General features: G+C 40.3%; 1 protein-coding gene across 3 annotated transcripts in view; it reads left to right on the top strand.

The window, feature by feature from the left end:
* The window catches only part of REPS2 (RALBP1 associated Eps domain containing 2), a gene marked incomplete at its 5' end in the record, with an annotated part of 95836 nt that overhangs the window by 28733 nt on the left and 45995 nt on the right, over window positions 1-21108 (top strand). For all 3 annotated transcript variants that reach the window (XM_083885140.1, XM_083885139.1, XM_083885141.1), the window contains 8 exons: window positions 5068-5191; window positions 7385-7533; window positions 9068-9191; window positions 11801-11910; window positions 13620-13758; window positions 15231-15294; window positions 17566-17708; window positions 20831-20925. In XM_083885140.1, the coding sequence (XP_083741266.1) occupies window positions 5068-5191; window positions 7385-7533; window positions 9068-9191; window positions 11801-11910; window positions 13620-13758; window positions 15231-15294; window positions 17566-17708; window positions 20831-20925 (948 nt within the window). The remainder of the gene's footprint in view (window positions 1-5067; window positions 5192-7384; window positions 7534-9067; window positions 9192-11800; window positions 11911-13619; window positions 13759-15230; window positions 15295-17565; window positions 17709-20830; window positions 20926-21108) is intronic.

Here is a 21108-nt window from a genome sequence, read left to right as displayed (position 1 = left end):
AGGAGCCAGTGATGGTCACCTTCTTTTTCTCTCCAAATGAAGTGACTCATTCAGCTCACAGGATCTCACAGCATCCCACAGCCCACATGGAGGTGTGAGTGCCTTTGAGCTGGATTTGCCCACGGATGACAAGCAGTGACCATCTATGTGGCAGGTAGCAGCAGGGTGACAGAGAGCAGACAAAAATTGTGTGCCAGCCTGACACAGAGGATGCCACAGCAGCTAAACGAAAAAGCAAAAGTCCCAGGTCTAGCTTTGCCTGGAGGCTCCAGGATGACCATTTCAGCCTGTCCATAGGATTAGGGTATAATTATTTCTGATTATACTCCTTTTTCTACTTATGGAAAAAAACTTCAGCTGTCGGCTCATATTCAGTTTCTGAAGTTTAGTTCTTGCAATCTAAATTAGACCTGCCCAGTGTGTTTGTGAGGTCAGTGCTCTTGGAGGCTGCAGTGGAAACTTGTTTGGAGAGAACTGGGGAGAGCTGGAACAATGTCAGATTGTGCTGGGAAAAGCTGCTTCATGTGGGATGTCTTCAAGGAGCAATTATAAAAATAACACTTGCTGTCAGCCAATAGAGCAGAGCAGTGAATGGATAAAAAAAACCAAAAATCTGCTCTGTGTTCCAGTACCTGAAGATGTAGAACTTTTCTATTAGAAGTTTGCAGGGAGCACAGTGTTTTCAAGCAGCAACTCTTCTGAGGAGCTTATATCAGATTTTAATGTTTATGAATTGGATATTCGTTTTTTAATGCTTGCTAAAAAGTATATATTTTTGCAGCCCTAGAAAAACTTCTGACCTGTCAGAAGGTGTGCAGGCTTATAGAAGGCTTATAGATCTTGCTCTTTCTCCCCTACTTATGGGTGTTTGAGAATGTGATGGCGATTCCTCTATAGAGCAAGTATGTTAAGGCTACTTGCTGAAATCCCATTGTCTTCTCAGCAGTGTTCTTGCCTCATAAACCATTGAACATGGCAATTTTCCATGACTGGAATATTGCTGCAGGCCACCTGATCAGGAGAAGGAGTCGATGAGGCCTTCTACAAACAGCTGGAAGTACCCTTATGATCACAAGCCTTCATCACCTTCTTCAACCACACCTGTATCTTCTGGAAAGACAGAACAGCTGGGCACAGTCCAGGGATGTCCTGCAGAGCACTGGTGATCAGTTTTTTATACAGGTAGTGGAGGAGCCAGCATAGAGAGGAGTGGTGCTACACCTTGTACTAATGAAGAAAGAAGGACTGGTTCGGGATGTGAAGGTTGGGGCAGCCTTGGCTGCAGTGACCATGACGTGGCAGAGTTCAAGAACCTGTGTGGTGGAAACAAGGCAAAAAGTAAGGTCCCAGCCCTGGATTTGAGGAGCACAAACTTTAGCCCCTTCAGGGATCTCATTGGAAGAATCCCATGGGTTAGGAGTCTAGAAGGTATGGGATGGGTCCAAGTGGTTAAAGTTCAAGCATCACTGCTCCAAAGATGACCAGGAGACTGGAGCATCTCTTAGGAGGGGACTGAGGGACACGGACCTGTTTAGCCTGAGGAAGATGGAGAGGAGATTTTATAAATATATGTAAGTATCTGAAGGGAGGTGTCAAAAGGATGGAGCCAGGCTTCTTGGTGGTGCCTAGTAACAGGACAAGGGGCAACAGGCATAAAGGAAAATACAGTAAGTTCCTTCTGAATATGAGGAAAACTTCTTTATTGTGAGAATGGCACATTCTCTTTCCCTGGACATTTTTGAAGCCTTCTTCTGTGCAATCCTGTACAACCAGCTCTAGGTGGTCCTGATCTCTTGAGCAAGGAGACTGGAGTCAAGGATCTCCAGAGGTCACTTCCAATCCCAGCCATTCAGTGATTCTGTGTGATTTTGGAGTAACTTGGTTTATCATCCTGATGTTAGATTCAGCAAGCAACATCTGTAACCCACCACTATAAAAAAGGATTTCCAATACATTCTTCATTACACTTCAATATTTTGCTGTCACTGGAGGATTATAGTTTTCTGCTAGAGAATTAAAGGAAAAATTGTAATATAAATGGGCAGTCAATAGTTCTGCATTGAAATCCCTTGAAGTATCAAGGCATGCAAGTTTTGATTTATATGTGTGTCTGTTTAGCAGTGCACAAGCAGAAAATATCAGTTCTTTTCTTGCTGGCTTGCTAAAAAGCATGCAGCCCAAAGTGACAACAGGTTCAAGGGTTTAAATGATAAATTAGCATATCACATTCATATGCAGTGCCTTTAACTTGGACAGACCTTGAGAGACTCCTAATAGTGTAACGCACAAACTAGCCTAATTTCAGAATTGCATATCATGAAGTGTAATCTGCCCATCAAAAAGCTGTGTGCACTGACCCTGTGAAAGGTAAAACCAGGAAACAAAAACATAATGCAGTGTTCAATTTAAGCTGCTGTGGAAATTTGAGCAGGCAGCATGTTCTGAGGATTTACTTTTGGATAAAGGCTAATCTGCTACCAAACTTCTGTGGTTGCTGGAGAGAGGGGCTGCCCTGTTGGCACCAGATAGTGTGAAATACTGGCTGGAAGGAACCCAAGACCCTCTCCTTTAACTGGACAAGGAACCTGATGAGAGTAAATGCCTGTACCTGCAATTAATCCATATAAATACCCACAATCAATAGTGTAACAAATTTGACTATTGTGTCAGCTTCCATCTTTTGCTCTTGACCATTAACAAAGAATTCAGAGTCTGGTTGCACAAATAACAGAGAAGCTTGTATCTACAAAATTTATTTTTGTTGTTACCGAAAAGCAAAATTAGAGAAACAATTTCTGGTTGGTTTGCTGTGTGCTTGAGAAATATCACTATTTTTGAGAGATGAGATGTCCTTGATAAAAAATTTTAGTCCACTTGTTCAGAATAAAATGTTCATATTTCCATATAAGGAGGAAGCAGAGCATTTGCAGCATTCAACAACGTTAATATTTCAAAATATAGAAAATATATGGAAAATGAGCTCTTCAGGAAGATAGTAGCATCGCTGTGAAAGTCCCAGCTGCTCAGTATTGCCTTTTTCCAGCAGTCAGGGAAACACATCATGGTAGCACTATTGCTCCATGTCAGCAAGCACAGGCAGGGCAGGAACTGTAGCCATGGCAGGAAAAGAGCCCAAGAGGAGAAAAGGGTGTACCCTGTAGGCACACACAGGGACTTTGTGTGCCGTTTCTGCCCCACAGCAGGAGCCATCCCAGGCCCTGCCCATGGGTCACACAGCAGCTGAGCACCCGCAGCCTCCATGGGAGGGCCTGGCTGCTGAGGGGTCCCAGCTTTGCTGACTGCCCTGTTCAGCACTGGCATTTTTTTAACACACATCTCCCATTACAGGCCAGAGCTGTGAACTCAGACTGAATTTCAGCTTGGTTGTGCCCCTTCTTCATCTGCTTCTCCCTGGGCTGTTGGATAAGCTGGTGACCACTCACATGCCTGCCACAGCCCCCAGAGCTGCCAGGTCCTGGCGTGCCTGGGAGGTTTTGCTCATGAGGAGCAGTCTGAAGTGCAGCTGCTGGGCATGTTCCATGTCCATGGTCCAGTCCAGTCATCTGTGTTCCACACCACAGCAGCAGGCAGAGCCAGGGCTGCTGGCTGGGGAAGGATCATGCAGGAGTGGGTGGTGTGGGCAGTGGGACTCAGTGAATTAGGAACATCCAGGACCAAGGGGGAGAATCCTGCTTTGGAGCTCAGATAAGGTACTAAGGGTATGCCCATTCATCCGTCTCAGGCACATCCCAAGTGCCTGGCTTTCCCACTGGAAAATAAAAGAAGTGAGGCCAGTGATAGAGGGAAGGGCAGAATAACATGGGCCACATTAGCAGAGAAAAAGGTAGAGGAAAGAGAATGACAAATAATTCTGGTTAATTGAAGCTGTCCTTATACAGAGACTCAGTCTCACTTTTTATCAAGCAGTAAGAGGAAAAAACCTATTTGCTATGTCTTGTGACCAAGTCTGAAACTTACAGGATGAGAAAATAGCAAGAGCTCATTCGGTCAAAGCAGAGGCCACATCAGAGAAGAAAGATTTGCTTGAAAACAATTGTCTTTGATTAGTAAGAATTACCATTCCAAAACATCAGATTTCTTTAATAATCATTTGACCTGACATTTTGCCACTGTGAATGTATGTGTATATATACATATAAAAATCGGGAAAAAAATAGACTATTTCTTTGTGCTATTTGCTTATATACAACTTAATACTTTCTGTCATGCTGTTGTAGCTTGGGAGCCAATCCATAGACATGGCTTTCCAGAAGCAAAACTTGCCCATGGAGAACTGTCACAGAGGCTGCCCCTTGCCAGCCAGTAAATGTTGCTAATCTAGGTGTATTTTCAGGAAAACAGTTGGAGATTTTCTATTATGTCTGGGGCAAACGGAGTTTTGTTCTAACCCCAATGCCTGTCTGAGCTTTGTGAACATCTGGGAGCTTCAGGCATAGGAGAATTGGTGCCTATGCTTAAAACCTGCTGATACCTACTGTTTGTTTAGCGATTGTCTGAGTGTGTGAATATGGTGGTCTTGGCTTCATAAAAGTGGCATAGTGAAGCAAATAATGAAGTATACATGGAATTTAAACTTCAGTCCTGAGACCATGATAATTTTTCACCCAAAAAATTGCTTGCTCAAGTGGTGTTCTAGGATCTTCTTTTGTGTTTATGTTCCAGTTATGGTAATTATCTGAACCATTGTTGTTAGGGCTTATATTAAGTATAACTTTCTAAAGACATCACAGCTTCTTTGATGGAAATGTTTTACTGGACAGGGTACTTAAGAACTTGTAATTTCCCCTGCTGTTAAAATCTTACATAGTATGAAAACCCATAAGTTGTTTCAGGATAGCAGTGTTAACCAGTAGTGCTTCTGAAAAGCGTAGCAATTACCAACCTGTCTTTTGTGTACTAATGTTCTGAGTTGAAACAAATACATGTAATAGAAAACTTCAAATGCAACAAGCATTTTGTGGTTTTAAAGTTTTTTCTCCGTTTGTGTGGAGATGTTGACATCTCCTGGAAAGGCATTTAACCGACAATGTGTCTCTTCTCTCTTAGATTACAGAAGTTTGTGGAGCCAAGCGCGTGGGTTATTTTGGTCCTGCTCAGTTTTATATTGCTTTGAAGTTAATTGCAGCAGCACAGTCAGGGTTCCCAGTACGGATTGAGAGCATTAAGAATGGTAAGTAGCAAATTTTGCTTGCAGTGCTGTGCACTTGTTTCTCACTTTCTTTAATGCTTGTCAGCTCTCCATAGTGGTAAACTCTTTCTTTTTATGTTTCTATGAACAATTTTAAGGAGCAGAGAAAGAGTGGAAGGTAATGTGACATGCTCTAAGTGAGTGGTGGAAAATTGCAGAGAATTACAGATATGGGAGATCTGAGATGACATTGCCCTCTGGAAAAGGCACTACAAAGGAGCAGCAGGAATGACAGATGATCAGTGGAGGAGATACATTTCTCTTTCACCTTCAGCCTCTAATCTTGACGGCTGTGCAGAGTGAGAGCTGATAGCTGCTTTGGGTGGAGGCACATTGTGGGGGACATGGGCAGGTCAGGGAGTCCCTCTGTTCAGGGCAGATTGTAACACTCATCTGTTTTAGCAAATAATCCTGCTGAAATAAATGGGTAGTGGAGATAAAATTGTAGTGCTTACTGTGAATAGGTATGAAAATGTGTATTAGATATATTTTACAACAGCTTTATTCTTCCCAGTGGATTGTCAGTAATATTAAACGTACCAGTTTTGGTGGAGAAGAAGGCTTCTTGAAAGAGTCTTATCTTACTCAAGTGATGAATAGAGAAAGCAGGTCCCTTTCAGCTGTGAAACCTTGATAGCAACTTGGAAGGAACTCAGTGTTCTTGCTTCAGTGATGCATACTGCTCAGCAGGGCTCAGACTTCAAAACACAGGGCTTTTTGCTTCAGCTTGAACAGGTCTGAACCCTTAGCTCCCATATTCTGGGTGGGCGTTCAAGCCATGCCCTGAGGCTGTGCTTGCATCATCCCTATGGAGGAGCAATGCAACCAGCTGCAAGATCAGAGAGAAGGCTGGAAAGGCAGCACCTACCCACAACTCTCCAATCAGGTCACTGCTCCCAGCACAGCTTCTGCTCTGCTGTCTCTGATAAGGGCAATGAAATGTCAAATTCATGTGCACTGTGAGGCACAGGGAGGGGGTTCCCAGGTCTGCCCCAGCCCAGGGAGGGAAGGCCAGGATGGCAAGCACATGAGAAGCATTTTGTGAGCTGAGCTCCTGTGGTGCAGAGCTCTTGACTAAGTGGAAGGGATCAGATGCAGCTGGCACAGTTCTGTTCAGTGCCTTGCTGGAGCAGCAGTTTGAACCAAGGATGAAGAGGAGTGACCTGGGTTTGTCCACCAGTTTTCCTTCCGGACAGCTTCTGCACGCTCTCTTGCATTTCTGTCCTTTTTAAGGATGTTAATTAAAAAGAAAAAAAACCCCAAAATAAAACAACAAAAAACTCTCAACAAACTAAATTAGAAACCTGGTCTGAGATTTACTCTGTATATTTAACAAATCCAGCATATGCAAATAATCCACAAATTTGAGTAAAAACAGGTACTTGCAGTCCTTGTATTGATATTGCTTACTTATTGTTTCAGTAAAATTTCAATAAAATTTCTTCCAGTGCTAATTACACCTTTAGAGTGGAGTGAGTAATATGTACCAAATTCCAATTGATTTATTTTTTTTGTGGTTGTAACTATAAGTGTAAAATATTACAGAGGTGATGGATGAATAGCTTTGCTTGGTGTTGAGCATTCTGTTAATTTTAATTGTATTGATCTTTTAGGGTGACTGTGCACAAAAATAAATGGCATTTCTGCAAAATAATTGGGAATTGTCTTAGAGTGACAAAGTGTCAGTCTCTCGCTCAGCACAGCAGATACAACGTGGGACCTTTTGACACAGCTGTCTCTAGGCCTTGGTGTGATCTCTGAACCCTACCATTTTTGATTTGTTCCTTGTATGATGGCAGCATTGAGGATACTGTGATCCTGACTGATTAATTTATCCGTCCCACAGTTTCTGTGGGAAACTGTTCTTTTCATTACAGGCAAGGTTTTGAAGGCAGGAAATGAGTTTGCTGCTTGCTTTAATAATATGCACAAGGCTTATTTCATTCTCTTTGCATGGAGAGATTATATGTTAAGCTAGTGAATGTAGCTTTGTGTAACATTCACATTTTTATTAAGACATAAAATAATCAAAGGAGTCCCACACTTAAGAATGTTACAAAATATAACTAGCAGTCTTTTATAGATAAACTTTTTGTTGGTTTTACAAGATGATACTGCTTAAAGTGCTTCTTATGTTCTGTAGGCTCAATTGAATTTTTCTCTCTCTTAATAAAGAATTGCCTCTACCACGATTTATGGCGCTGAAAAACGACACTGAAGTACGTTATGGGACTCCAGCAGAATTCCATGGAGTTAAATTTCAGGTTCCACATGCAAATTTGGAAAAAAATTCCTACAAAAGAACAGATGAAGGGGACAAACAGGTAACAGGCTTGTCTGCTTCAGGACAACATGTCATTATGCATCCTCCTTTTGGGTCCAGTCCTGTAAATGGTTACACTCACAGGGGCTTACTCAATTTTCCAGTACTAGGCAGAAGATGGACTCCTGATGTGCAAATAATCCCCATCATTCCTGTATTCTGGTTTTGATGCATCCCAGTCGCTTCCCTGAAGAAAATTCTCTGTATGAGCTTGTATAAAGCTGTCAGCCCTGTCATATTCTGTGTAAATTCTTCCAGTGTTTTCCTCCTACTTAATCCAGCACTGTTTCTTGGAGAGGAAGTGGGAAAAGCAGCAAATAGAAATCTGTCTGTGAAGCAGAACAGGAAAGTGAGTGATTTCCCATGGCCAGTATGGTAATGGACTAATGGTCCTTAGTTGCTCTAGAAATACTCAGTTGGAGATGGGATGTTCAATCATGAGCCACTATTTTTGGGTGGGGTAAGGCCCCCAAGATTTCTTTTGTTTTTATCTCCCCAAGGAATAGTCCAGAAGATGTCTGCTTTTTTTTTTTTTTTCCTGAGTAAAACATTGTCCCAGCATCTGTTGTTCAGAGATGCCAATTTAATGAAGCTTCCAAGGGACATTCGTATTATCTGTATTTAAGAGAGCAGAAAGCACTTGTTCAGATACAAGAAGCTTTATGGTGCTGAATAGATTTCATAAAGCCTGATTTGCATAATTTCCCCCAGGCTTGACACCTTCTCCTCTGGTACCGTGTCAGGTCATGTTGTAAGTGCCTGGTGGGAGCACTTTTATCTTCCCCAAACACGTGCCCACGTTCGTCGCAGGGTGCGCTGGCATCAGTAACGGCATCCCCAGCCTGAGGTCAGCCAGCGGGACTGTGCTGATGACAAGATACACAGGTGGAATAACAGGATGAGGAAGAAGAGCATGTATGCCTGTCCTCTGTGTACTAACACTGAAGCAGAACAGTGCCCTCAAACCCCTGGCTCCATCTGGATTATCTGTGTTGTGTTATATTTTCCTCTTTATTCAGTAAAACCTTTCAGGCTTACATCCTTTTCTCAAGCAATCTCAGTAAATCAAAGGAAAGTGAAAGCTTTAGGATAGTTACCCAATGATACTTACAAATCCAGTGTTTAAAATACTGATCTAGAGTTGTATTTTAATTTTTTGTACTTTTTTTTTTGTATGAAAAATCATCACCCACAGAGAATGCACTCACACTAGGTAAATTCAAAGATATCCAATCACATTGAGCCTTCTGCATATACTACTTCAGGCATCTTTGGAAGTAAAATACATTGAGCTGACCATTGTAAAGCTTTGTTATAGCACTGCCATGCTTTATCCCTCAAAGGCTCAGTACCAAATCCTGCCTTGTCTGTTTTAAGCCTTTTCTTGGAAATAAAGGACCTGAAGATGCTGCAGTGTTTTTATCTTGTTTGTCCATCATGTTGTATGCACTTGGACCACTTTGCAGCATTACTTGGTTGTTTTTTACAATCTTTGTCTCAGAATTGTGTTCTGTGTTGGTGTGTTTCTGAAATAGGAACCCAAGTCTCCTCCGATGTCTCCAATTTGCTCACCTCCTGCTTCTCCATCTACTTACCAGAGAATACCCCTAAGTTATGGATATGGTAAAGCAAGAAGTGGACTGGAACAGCAGCATGGAGGTAGGATAAAGATGGCAATGCACATTATATTCAAATATATTTCCCCTCCCCCTTTTCAGAAGTATCCAAATTCTAAATGCTAGTGACAATCACCCTAATGATTTTAAAATTCAATTAGACTCATGTTTTGGAAAATTATTTGATCAAATTATTTTGACTGTTTAATCCTGTCTTCCTATTCACTTTCTATTAAAATAGATTTATGTGTGACTGCTCACAAATGCTAATAGCTAATCTCTGACAAGGCTCTGCAATATACCCCAGTGGCAGAGAGCCTGCAAAATATTGTCAGAGTGCATGATGGTTTTGGTTTCATTAGAGGAGAAGAAAAGCCTGCTCCCAATTTCAGTAGCTGCATATTAATTTTCAGATTGGAAGTGAATCTGCCTTTGCAGGAATGGATAATAATATCTCTGGTTTTGTAATAGAAATAATAATAGGATGAGAGTATAAAAGCAGTCTCACAGTGTAACTTAGGCAATTCAGACAAAAACAAGGCACTGCATAGATGTTCTATCCTGCATTTTGATGCCATTAGGGTAGGTGGGAAAACACTCAGATTTTAATAACAGGCTAATGGGGTAGAAGCTAGTTTAACTATGGCTTTACAGGTTCCTGTTAATAGTAAAGCACTTGTCCTCTCGTATTTGCAATGTGTGGTGACCAAGTTGGTGGCAATAGCAGGCATGGTGTATACCATCATCCCTCCTGCTTTAAGTTAGTGTGTTTGCAGTGAGTGAAGATTGAAGCATGCTAGTCCTTCACCTTTTGTCCTTATTTACAAATGAGTGACAAAAGAGCTATTCAACATGTTGAAACTCAGCACAGCTGTGATAAGAATGTGTTTGACAATATAAAGCAGCCTCCACCTGAAAATTGTACCAGTACTGAGTCACAGGCACTCCCCTGCAGCGTAGGTAAACTGCAGTTCAGAGGCGGGATTGATTCTGAAAGGAGCACACTAGTACAGTTGTTTTCTGGTACAATGCATGTTCTGCCCCAGTGAAGAGGACACGTGGCAGAGAGCCCATGCTGTGGAGAGCTGGACAGGGGTATCCATTGGGACCAGCTGACCTTGTACCTGTCGAGTGCTCTGTTCTTTTCTGCCACTCTGTCCCAGATCTGTCAGTGCTATGTGGGAGTATTTGAGGTGTTGAGGTGTTTTTTTCCTCCTGAATTTGGTTGCCAATGTAACTTCTGTGAAATTTCTCATCGACTCAGCAGCTATGCAAAGTGACCAGAGACAGCAGCATCCAGTCCGGCTGTCAATGTCTTCCAAAATTAATTATTTAACTGCTCAAATTTGTAAGGTAATAAAGTCTTAGAGGTGCAGAACAATGGCTGTTTTTCGGAAAGCAATTTTTCCTATTTTCCAGAAAAGGAATCTCTCCTATTTTGATCCCACTGGGGATACTTCAGCCAAATGTGTTCTCAATGGCAGTGAGCAGTTAACATTTTATGACCTAGGCTGTACCACATGCCAGGCCTAATGCAAGACCTGTTGGTTCTCCCTGGCCTTTAAATTGAGACCCTTCCAGTTTCCTGCAGAGCACTCCAAAGGGAAGCTGTGTGTAATACATACGAAGGAGGTGCTTGTGCCCCCTGGGCTGGGCTGTACTGCAGATCTGACCCTGAAACTGGACAGGGTGTCTTCAAGGGCAGCCCTTTGCACTGCAACCATGATTATGGACATTTTTCTTTATACTTCTGAAAGTTTTTCATGCTAGCAAGCATACAGCCATGTGGCTTCATGCTTAAATCTCTCCTCTGAGGGCATCTAAATGTTTTCCACTGTTCACCTTCCTTCCTTTTTTTTTTTTTTTTTTTTTTTGTAAGTCTGAAATTAGCAGTGACTTGTACAGGAATAAAACAGATAACAATACAAGATAAAACCCCTTAGGAAAACAAGGAGGTTGGGGGTATAATTTTTAAGCTCTTCCTGAGATCAAAAGTTTTAAGATTAGTTGGATTCCTTTTTCATCATGTAGAAACTTCACTCTTTTTTCTATCTAATGTAGACTTTGTAATGGTAAATTTTAAATAGGCTGGCAGCATTTCTCAGCTGTTTAAGGGTTTGCAAGTGAGTTGCCTTTTTGTTTGCATCGTTGCCTTATTTTTAAAACATTGTTCCTAAATGTGTTGTTGTGTCGCTGCTTACTATATTTACTGCAGTGGAGCCTAAGTGACTTATTTTAGCAAAAGAAGAAGAAATTGTTACCTTTCTTCTCTAATCCAAATAGTACAAAGTGGTGTGTCATGTATTTTGATTTTCAACAGAAATTAAGGAATGGAGAGGAAGAGTATATGGAGAAGTAATGGTTTGTTATTTGATAGCATTGTCAAAGCATATTTTTTATAGTCCAGTTGAATTATTTCTTCTTACTTAAAATAGTTCTTGTGCTATATGTGGCTGTAAGTATATAAAATGTATAGATCCATGGACAGGTTATATAATATCTGGTTAACTTGATAGATGCTTGACCAAATGGATTTTGATGCTTTGATAAAATGTTCACAATCTACATTCTTGATCTTGTGGTATTCAATTATTTCCTTTAGCTTAGCAGTGGTTTTTTTATTATCCTGACATTTATATATTTAATTTTAAGTGTCTAATGTAGCTCCTTATGAAGTCAGACACTCTACTCACCAGCAAGATGGACCATCTTCAGGGAATTATGGAGCCAAGTCTGCACTCACCTGTTCAACTCCTAACCGGGTAATGAATTGCGTATTTTTCTTTAGTAGTACTACTAACAAAACAATAGAGAAATTTTTAAAAAGGGCAGAAAATTCTCACTTTGCAAGTGAAAAGTGTTCTCCATGGTGTTTTTAGACGTGAGACTGAAGTGTGCTTTTTTTGGTATATGAGGGAAAAAAAGCTGATGGAATGGAGAAATTACAATAAATAATCAAATTAATTAAATTACTAAAGGTAAGTTGAAGTAAAACATTTTTATTTAAAGTACATGAGATTTCACAGATTGCTTCTTGATTTAGATTTCTATCTGTTACACATACACAGTATTTATGGTTAGCATTCTGCATGTTTTGATTTTTTACCCCCTTTGGTTAAATTATACCTTAAACAAAATATATTAATTTCTGGGCATTTGTTTGTTTTTATGAAAATGGGTCTTGTATTTTCCTGCTGATTGCAAAAGCAGATCTTTCTGGTGTTCCAGTATGCCTGCTGTGCATTTATTATGCAAACAATTAGTTTGCCCTAAGGAAGGGCAAAGCTCTCTTAAGGGAGAGATTTTTCTAAATAAGTAAGACTCAGAGACTCTACCTTTTCCTGAGTGCTTAGCACCTCACACCCACAATAAAATGTCACCTGAGCCTCCAAAAGATACCTACAGGTAGTGTCGCATAATTTGTGCTAACTTAAAATGAAATTGGGTGCATTTGCATAACACTTTGAAATGAAAATTAATTTACAGCTTTGTGATGTTGCCTGTTTCAGGGATCTTTTGATGTATTTCAGAACTGGTGTTTTGCATTTGATTCTTGGGAAATAGACAGGTGTGTCAGAGAAGGGGTTTCACAGCTGATTGTTTTTCATTCTTGCCCTCCCTTTTTAAGACTGTTATCATGCAGGCTTAAATATTGAATACTCATTTATTGAATATTGAGTATTGAGTACCCATTTATTCCATTTTAACAAAGACATCAGCTGTACTGGCAGCCCTTGTGTAGATACCTCCATCCAATCTGTAAAAGGTACAGGCCTCCCTTAAACAAGTTAATCAGAGAGCAAAGACAGAGCAAAAAAATAATTGGATTGAATACCCTTTTCCTCCAGAATATTCTTTAACCCAAAGGAAGATTTTTGCTTAAGCCTTGGGAAGTGATAGAAGTTTGAGGGGGTCTCTAGGGGCTTGTGTGTCTCCCTGACTTAGCATAATGAGTGCTTAGTTATTGGGGTGAGCAGAGGGTCCAGAAGTGGAATATCTCCATAGTTACTGCACCATTCCTAGATTAAATATGTAGTTTCATAGTGAAGATAAATTTTCATGCACAAAGCTGCAAAATGCAGCTTTAGATCTTTTACTGGTTCCATCTCTTTGAGGTGTACAGTGTGCAGTTCAGGTTTGTAATGCATGGCAGAAAAAAAGGACTCCCAAAATGAATCTAGAGGTAGTAAAGTATGACTTGGACATTTAGTGGTCAGCAGTAGCCAGATTTCCTTTTCCTTTGAGCCTTGGTCTTGTAAAAGCTTCCTTTAATTGCAGGGGTAAAGATACCTAATAATACCCTCAGTTTTAACAAGTAAGTAGTGGGATGGTCATCAGTGTGGCCATTTCTGCTTCTTGTCTTCTGAAAATTTGTCTCTGCTACATAGAAGAGTGTGAGTCTGGTTTCTTGAGGTTCCCAGTGCCCTTCTGGTGCCCTCCCTGTGGCTGGTGCCAGTGTCCCTCCCTTCAGTCTCTTTCAGTGGAGCGGGAGCAGCAGGACAGCAGCACCCAGTACTCAGATGACCCTTGGAGGATAACGGAGGAGCAGCGAGATTACTACATTAATCAGTTCAGGTCCCTGCAGCCCGACCTCAATGCCTTTGTTTCAGGTAATTTTTACCAAACACTCTGCACATTGAATGGGGGGACCAGGCTGGGAGGTGAAAGTATTAAGCAAATAAATTCTTTTCTCTCTTTGGGAGCACATTTGTAAGAGTTGATTATGTTTTCTTTTTAAAGGCAGACTATTTGAACCAATATTGTGGTCCTTACGTTTTCTCCTAAATATCCTGATTTTAGAAAAAATTATTACATCTAAGGGAGAAGTGTTGGCAATTTGGTAAAAGTTAAGATGAGCTCTCTACGTTTGATGTTCTGTATTTGCGGATCACACCTGCAGTGTATATTGAGTTGAAAAACTGTAGGGTTGTGCTGGCTTATCCAGCAGAACTGTGGCCATGTCCATGTGATGACAGTGAAGTATGCAGTTAATTGCCCTGGGCAGTCAAGCCTGAGGGTGTATGGTTCTGGGGGACTGAGATTTTGACCTCTAGGTAATTAGGAAACAATCCTGGAGAGCACACACATGATAGAAGTATTGTTCAGAGCATGCTGAGATGGGTCTGATTATTCTCAGATTTCCATCCTGAATAGAAGGTCCAGGCTGCTTGTGAGAAGAGACCTTGCCATGTACAGACAGTTGATCTGGCAAGGAATATGTCACAGGTTTTCAACTGGGGCAGTTGTAATGAGCCCTGCTGTATCACTGGGGTTCAGGAGGCTTTGATCCAGCCAGAAGTTTAAAGAAATGACCTGCTACTAACTGAAATTAGTGCTTCAGCAATTCTTTACCTCAGTTAAATCTCTTTCATGCAGTTTGCTTCAAAAAACAAATGATTGTTCAGTGTAGGTTCTTTCCCCAGTGGTTGCCAAGGAGAAGAGGATTCTCATCCTAGAAGCCTGTGCTTTGATTCCTTATGATTTGTAAGGCTGTACCCAGGAAGGACTTGCAGGAAACCCTGACAGCCTGTGCATATAAGATAGTGAAGAAGTACGTTTGTTAACTAGAAGCATGAGAAGGGCTGCTATGGCAGGGTGAGTGAGGATGCTGCAGTAGGACAGGAGCTGTGTGCTAGCTGAATCTTCTGCAGTTTTTTTTTCCCCTCTGTAAAATCTTCACTGCAGGGAAAAGTCATGATTGAAGCAGCATCTTGGGAGAGCAGTGCAGATGTCAAAGCCATACACATGACTGCTGAGTGAAGCAGGGACATTTGTGTCTGTTATTTCATTATTGGTGACATACTTGTTATGCAGGTTAGAGTTACTAGTGCTAATAAATAAAGGTTTCCCTTTATTTATTTTTCCCATATGGAGGGAATGGAGAAATGAGGTCAACACTCTGTCTGGCTTTATCATTTACTCAGAAGGAGACAAATGGTCCAGCATCTATAGTAGCATCCGATTAATCTGAGCGTCTCTTGGACATGAATTAACTGCCTGCGTCTGGCACGGCAGACCTGGTAAAAGGGAGGAATTTGGAGAATTAATTTCCAATGGTTGATGAAGCATGCTCTCCCAACAGGTTCTGTTGCAAAGAATTTCTTCACAAAGTCAAAGCTGCCCATCCCGGAACTTTCTCACATCTGGTGAGTACTGTAATAGTGTTGGGGATGCCCTTCACATTTTTTTAAAAGACACTTAATTCAAGAGTTCTTGTTAAATTTTGAAAGTGTCTTCAATTATAATTATTGTTCTCATCTCCAGAATCACTTTGAGGCTCAAGCAGCAGGGTGGTCATTGCTCTTCTTGACACACTTGTTTTCTGGAGAGATGTTTGCCTACTCAGCAGGACTGGGAAGGTCTGAACAGCAGCGTAGCTGAGAGCTGTTCTTAAGTGTATTGTGAGCAGCATCATTAGCTCACAGAACTGGCACTTTTCATGAAATGACACAGAGGAGAAGCACCTCTGGAATGTTTTAGATGTGTTGTTGGTTTTATGTTTCTGTCTTTGTTCTGTTAGAGGAGGCCTAATTAAACAACTACATAATTCATTAGTGCTTTTCTAATGAACCAGTGTGCTTACTTTTAATGAGCCTATTGAGAAACAATTGTGGATGGAACTGTATGTGATAAAATTTGACAAGAATTCTATTATATTTTCATCAACAACGTGGTGCTTTGTAATTTGTTGTCATCATTGCATGTCTGATAGGAGGAACAAACAGTTTTAAACATGGATCAAAAATGCTGATAGTGATTTTGTTTTTATATATGCTTTTATGAAGAGAGATGAGAAGAAAAGCTTGCAAGAGCCTAAACATCTGTCAGGGTCAAAGGATATGTCTGGAATCTTTTCAAAGCGGATTGTCAGTTGTGAAAATAAAAAAAAAACCAACAATTGAAGAAACATAGTGCTGGGGGAAGTGAATATTGGAATTTAAATTTGAGATTACTTAAAAAGAATGGATTAACCTAATATATTAGCAAAACAGATTTTATTTCTATTGCTGACCCAACTTGTTCTCTGTGCAGAATTTCAAAAAAATTACTCCTTTCTAGTAGATACTTATAATTTTGTGACAATGTGATTTATCAGGTTGTGTTGCTGTGTTAAACACATGTGATCTCAGTCCTTGTCACTATAACCTCAACAGTTTGAGAAATGCTTGTTCCTTTCAAAGAGTAAGAAATTATATGTTTATTTTAGACCATGTGTCCAAGATAAAATATTACTCAGTTTTGGCAAAGAGTTAATTTATAAAATTGAATTCTTGAATTTCTGAAGTTTAACTTTAGTGTTTGTGAAGTGTGCTAGAATTAGAGAGAGCCGCTTAGTGAGAAGTTAACAACAATATTTAAACTCGTTAAGAGCATTAATTTTGCTCTTTTTTAAAGGTTAGTCAGTGGTGCTAAGTAACCATTGCTGAGGTCCATGTTTAACTTTTTCTGCTTGAACTGTTTTAAGATCCTTCATGGATTAGCCAAAAGTGCTTCTAAATATTGGAAGGTTAATTCCACCCTTGGAACAATGTGCAGTTAATTGCTGCTCAGAAGGCCAACTACATCCTGGGCTGCATCAAAAGAGGTGTGACCAGCAGGGCAAGGGAAGGGGGTTCTGCACCTCTGTTCTGCTAAGGATCTCATCTGGGGTGCTGCATCCAGCTCTGGGTTCCCCAGCATCAGAAGAACATGGAGCTGTTGGAACAAGACCAGAGGAGGTCCACGAAGTTGATCACAGGGCTGGAGCACCTCTTCTGTGAAAACAGGCTGAGACACTGTTCAGCCTGAAGAAAAGGGTCTGGGAGATCTTCCAGTAGCTTTCCAGTACCTAGCAGGATCCACAAGAGAGCTGGAGAGGGACTTTTCACAAAGGCATGTAGTGAAAGGACATGGGGGAATGACTGTAAGCTAAAGAAGGGCAGGTTAAGATTAGATATTAGGAAGGACTTCTTTACTCTAAGGGTCATGAGCCATAGAACAGATTGCCTAGAGAGGTCGTGGACTTCCCATTCCTGAAAGTCTTCATGGCCAGGCTGGATGGGGCTTTGAGTAACCTAGTCTAATGGAAGGTTCCCTGCCCATGGCAGGGGAGTTGAAATTAGATGATCTTTGAGGTCTCTTCTAACCCCAACCACCTATTCAATAAGTATAGATTATGTATTTCACATTCTAATATACACATACCATCAATGTACTTCACTGAAAAATAAAAAAGTGGCAGGTCAGTTCTAGAAAACCAGCTCGCTTCATCTTCCCAGAGAGAAATGCGCAAGTCAGGATCAAGTGTACAGGATAGGGATGCTTGTCTTCTGTTAAAATATCTCTTCTCAGAGCTGCATTTTTGTCTCCTCCGTGATGGCATGCATATGTTTCCCTGAGGTAACACCTTGGAAAACGTGTGCCCGTTCTATCCACAGGGAGCTGAGCGATGTAGATTGCGATGGGGCACTGACGCTTGCCGAGTTCTGTGCCGCTTTCCACCTTGTGGTTGCCAGGAAGAATGGTTACCAGCTGCCTGAGACACTACCGGAGACACTGCTGCCTGAGTACCTCCAAGCAGGTAAAGTTCCTGTGGCAGGTCATGTCCCTGCAGCCATCTCAGAAATCCAGCATGTGTGTGAGACAGGCTCACGTTCCATCCTGGAAAGAAGCCCATCCTGGGCTTACTACCCTGTGTAATGATTCTCCAGCTGCATTCAAGGCATGTGTTTTTAGTTGTGCTTATGAGGTGATTGCTGAAGAATATATCAAAGCATAGAGGTAGGGATGCAAAGTGGAGCAATTACCTGCTTCTTAATGTTTGCCCCTTTGCTCCGTTGTTCTTCAGGTGTCAGGATAGATAAAGACAGGACAGAGATGAGTACCTGTAAAGCAAAGGGAATCCAGTAATGGCTTTTAAATGAAAGAGGACAGTTTTATGCGAATTTTAGGAAGAGATTGTTTACTGTGTGGGTGATGAGTCACTGGAATAGGTTGCCCAGAGCAGCTGAGGATACTCCACCTCTGAAAGTGTTCAAGGCCAGGTTGGATAAGGCCTAGAGCAACCTGGTCTACTGGAAGTTGTCCCTACCCATGGTAAGGGAGGAACTAGATAATCTTTAAAATATCTTCCAATCCAAACCATTCTGTGAATCTATGATACAGCTTTTAATTCTTTTGATGGTTTTTCCTGAAGTATCTATGTCTTGAAGATTTGTTAAAAATGATACTGAACTGCATTGGAACTTAATATGCTAGTGTATTTTTTTTTAGATGGAGATACTGGTTATATCAAAGGTTGATTGGTTGATTTTTTTTTTTTTTTTTTTTTTTGGTAATTTATTTTATGTAATCCACAGGTTCTTCTGTGGGTAGTTTGCATTAATGACAGGAGGATTACAACAATTTGTGTAGCACAAGGATGAATTAACCCAAAATATAAAATACTTTAGTAACAATGTGCAGTGAAAGACCTGCCCTTTCATTTGTTCTCTTTATTTAATTATAAATTAATGTTGAAATATATACTGTTACATCTAAAAAATGTGCATGACTCTCGAGGGCAAGGAGGATTAATCACAGATGATAATTACAGTGCTAAGGGATAATATTTAAGACCTAATAAAATGTCCATTAAATTTGATGAGGCTGAATATATTAAAAGGCAGGAAAAGAACAAATGAAGCTGCAGTTAGGAAAATTAAATGTTGACCCTGTATCAGATTTGTGAAATAATTTCTGATGGAATCATGTTCCCTGTAATCCACTATATTCATATCCAAAGCAATAAGATCCTGGAAAACATGCACTTCCAAATCTTCATCACTTTCAGTCTCTCTAATTACATTCCCCTGTCATAATCACAACTACCCTTTTCCCTTCAGGACCACCACTTTGTTCACTACTTTCATGCCTGGTCTCATGATAAATTGGCTTGTAAACTCATCCATGCAGGTTCTTTTTGGTGTGTCTTCACATTGAATCTTTCTGGGTAAAACTGCAGTGTAAAGAATTCTCTAGTAGCAGGGAATCATTATGTCAATGGCAGAAATAGCATGGCAAGCTGCAGTTGTTCTCTGGGAGTCCTCTTTTTCCCTATTTGTCCCTTTCAGCACTTAGTTCTGCCATTTTCTTAGATGATTATTGCTTCATGCTCTTGCATGAAACCAAGCATTTCAAGCAAATCTACATGGAAGAGGTGAAAGAACTAATTGTTTCTTGTGGGTCCTTTAAATAATCCAGCTAATGAACTAATTCTGGTTAATCTGAGCGTCTGAAATGATCTCATGTTCATTCGCTATCTGGTCAGGATTCATAAATCTGTCTTTTGAAAGACTTGCATTAAAAAAAGCAGAACATCTCAACACACCGTAAATCTGTGAATCACAGAAAAGCGTAGAGCCCTGGTTGTATTACTTCTGAAATAAAACCATTGACAAGTATGTAAGTGCCTCATACAGTTACCTAAAATGTCAAAAGCAATTTTCAAGAGAAATCTTGTGTTTTCATGTTTTTATAATTTGATTTCTGTGAAATTTAGACTTTTTTTCAAATTTTTTTGGCCTTTTGGCTTCTTAGGACCCTGAAGAAGAACATTGGGTTTTCATTTGGTTGCTGTATTAGTTTCAGAATGAGGCATAATTTGGTTCAATTGAAGTATTTGCATCTGATAAGAGTGCTGTTAAAACTTAAAATGAAATTACTTGGACGAAAAAAACATTTAAGAATGCATTAATCTTCTTAGTTTTATGACTAGTGCCAGAAACTACAAGCCCAACTGGTCCAAATGCTATTCTGGCACAGCTCCATTGACAATTTGACCCGCCACCTTCTTTTTGGAAACTTTTTATTAAAACTAATTTGCAGAATCTCAAAAGCTATTTGCCCTGTGTGTAACCCACTGTACTGTAAATTAAGACAGATTTCCAAGAACCTAATTTATTGACACAAAATAAATGCTATCCAAAAACTAGAAATGTGGTTGTTCTGCTTTTTAATATATTGATCTTTAAAAAAAGATGTCTTCCAGCTCATAAGACAGATTTATCTCAGAGGAGCTAATCTCAGAGTGATAACAGCAGGAGGACTTGATCTTGTGGGATAGATATTAGCTTGTTGTGAATATTCCTTTGAGAAGTTAGATGTGATTTTTTTTTTTCCTTTTATTTCCCCCTGCTCTCAATGTTTAGTTGAAGGTGGTATATACTACAGCATCCGTAGTGTTTAGTGCTTTGCTTTTTGCTGGCCTTCAATTTTAGAGTATCATTTAGATTTGGCTATACTTTTCAGTATCCAAAAAGTCAAAATTGCTGAAGGTAGCATAAGTACCTTTAACATTGTTAAGAGAACAAGATACAAACTATAAGATCAATTAAATTGATACTGGATTGGGAGAAGAAGAAATTTCTTCCAAATTTCATCATTATTTCTACAACAGAAATTATACAAGCTTCCCTTTCATGACACTGACTTACTTTTAAGATTCAAGATAGATTTTTTTTTTTTAATGGCGTTTGTTGTCCATGTCTCATGGATTAGGTCTGAGATGTAGAAATAAAGGGCAAAATTATGCTAGAACAGGTTTCTAGGAAGTATGTACTAACCAAAGACTTGGTGTGTCTCTTTGTTTGGCTTTGGGTTGGTTTTTCGTTGGTTTGGGGTTTTTTTTTTACTTTTTTTCTTTTCTTTTTCTTTCCCCTGCAGCTTGTTTGAAGCCCATGCGTGACTGTGCACTATTTGATTCTTATTCTGAGCCAATGCCAAGCAGTCAGCAGACTCGGGACTTGGGTCGGGCAGAGGTGAGAAAGTGTAAGCTGGGATGGTTCTGGCTTCTTTTCCTCTGCTAAGGTCAGGATGAATAATACACAGGAAATGTAGATTTTGAGTTTGGACTCAGATGTTTATTGTTTCTTACCTATTTACCAGCTCATGAGGTGTGAGCTCTAACTAGCAAGTTAGAGAAATGAGGTAAAATTGAGAGC

The sequence above is a fragment of the Zosterops lateralis genome (genome assembly GCF_965231275.1).
Source record: "Zosterops lateralis genome assembly, chromosome: 2".
In the NCBI taxonomy this organism is placed as follows: Eukaryota; Metazoa; Chordata; class Aves; order Passeriformes; family Zosteropidae; genus Zosterops; species Zosterops lateralis.
This window is presented reverse-complemented; position numbering and strand designations above follow the sequence as displayed.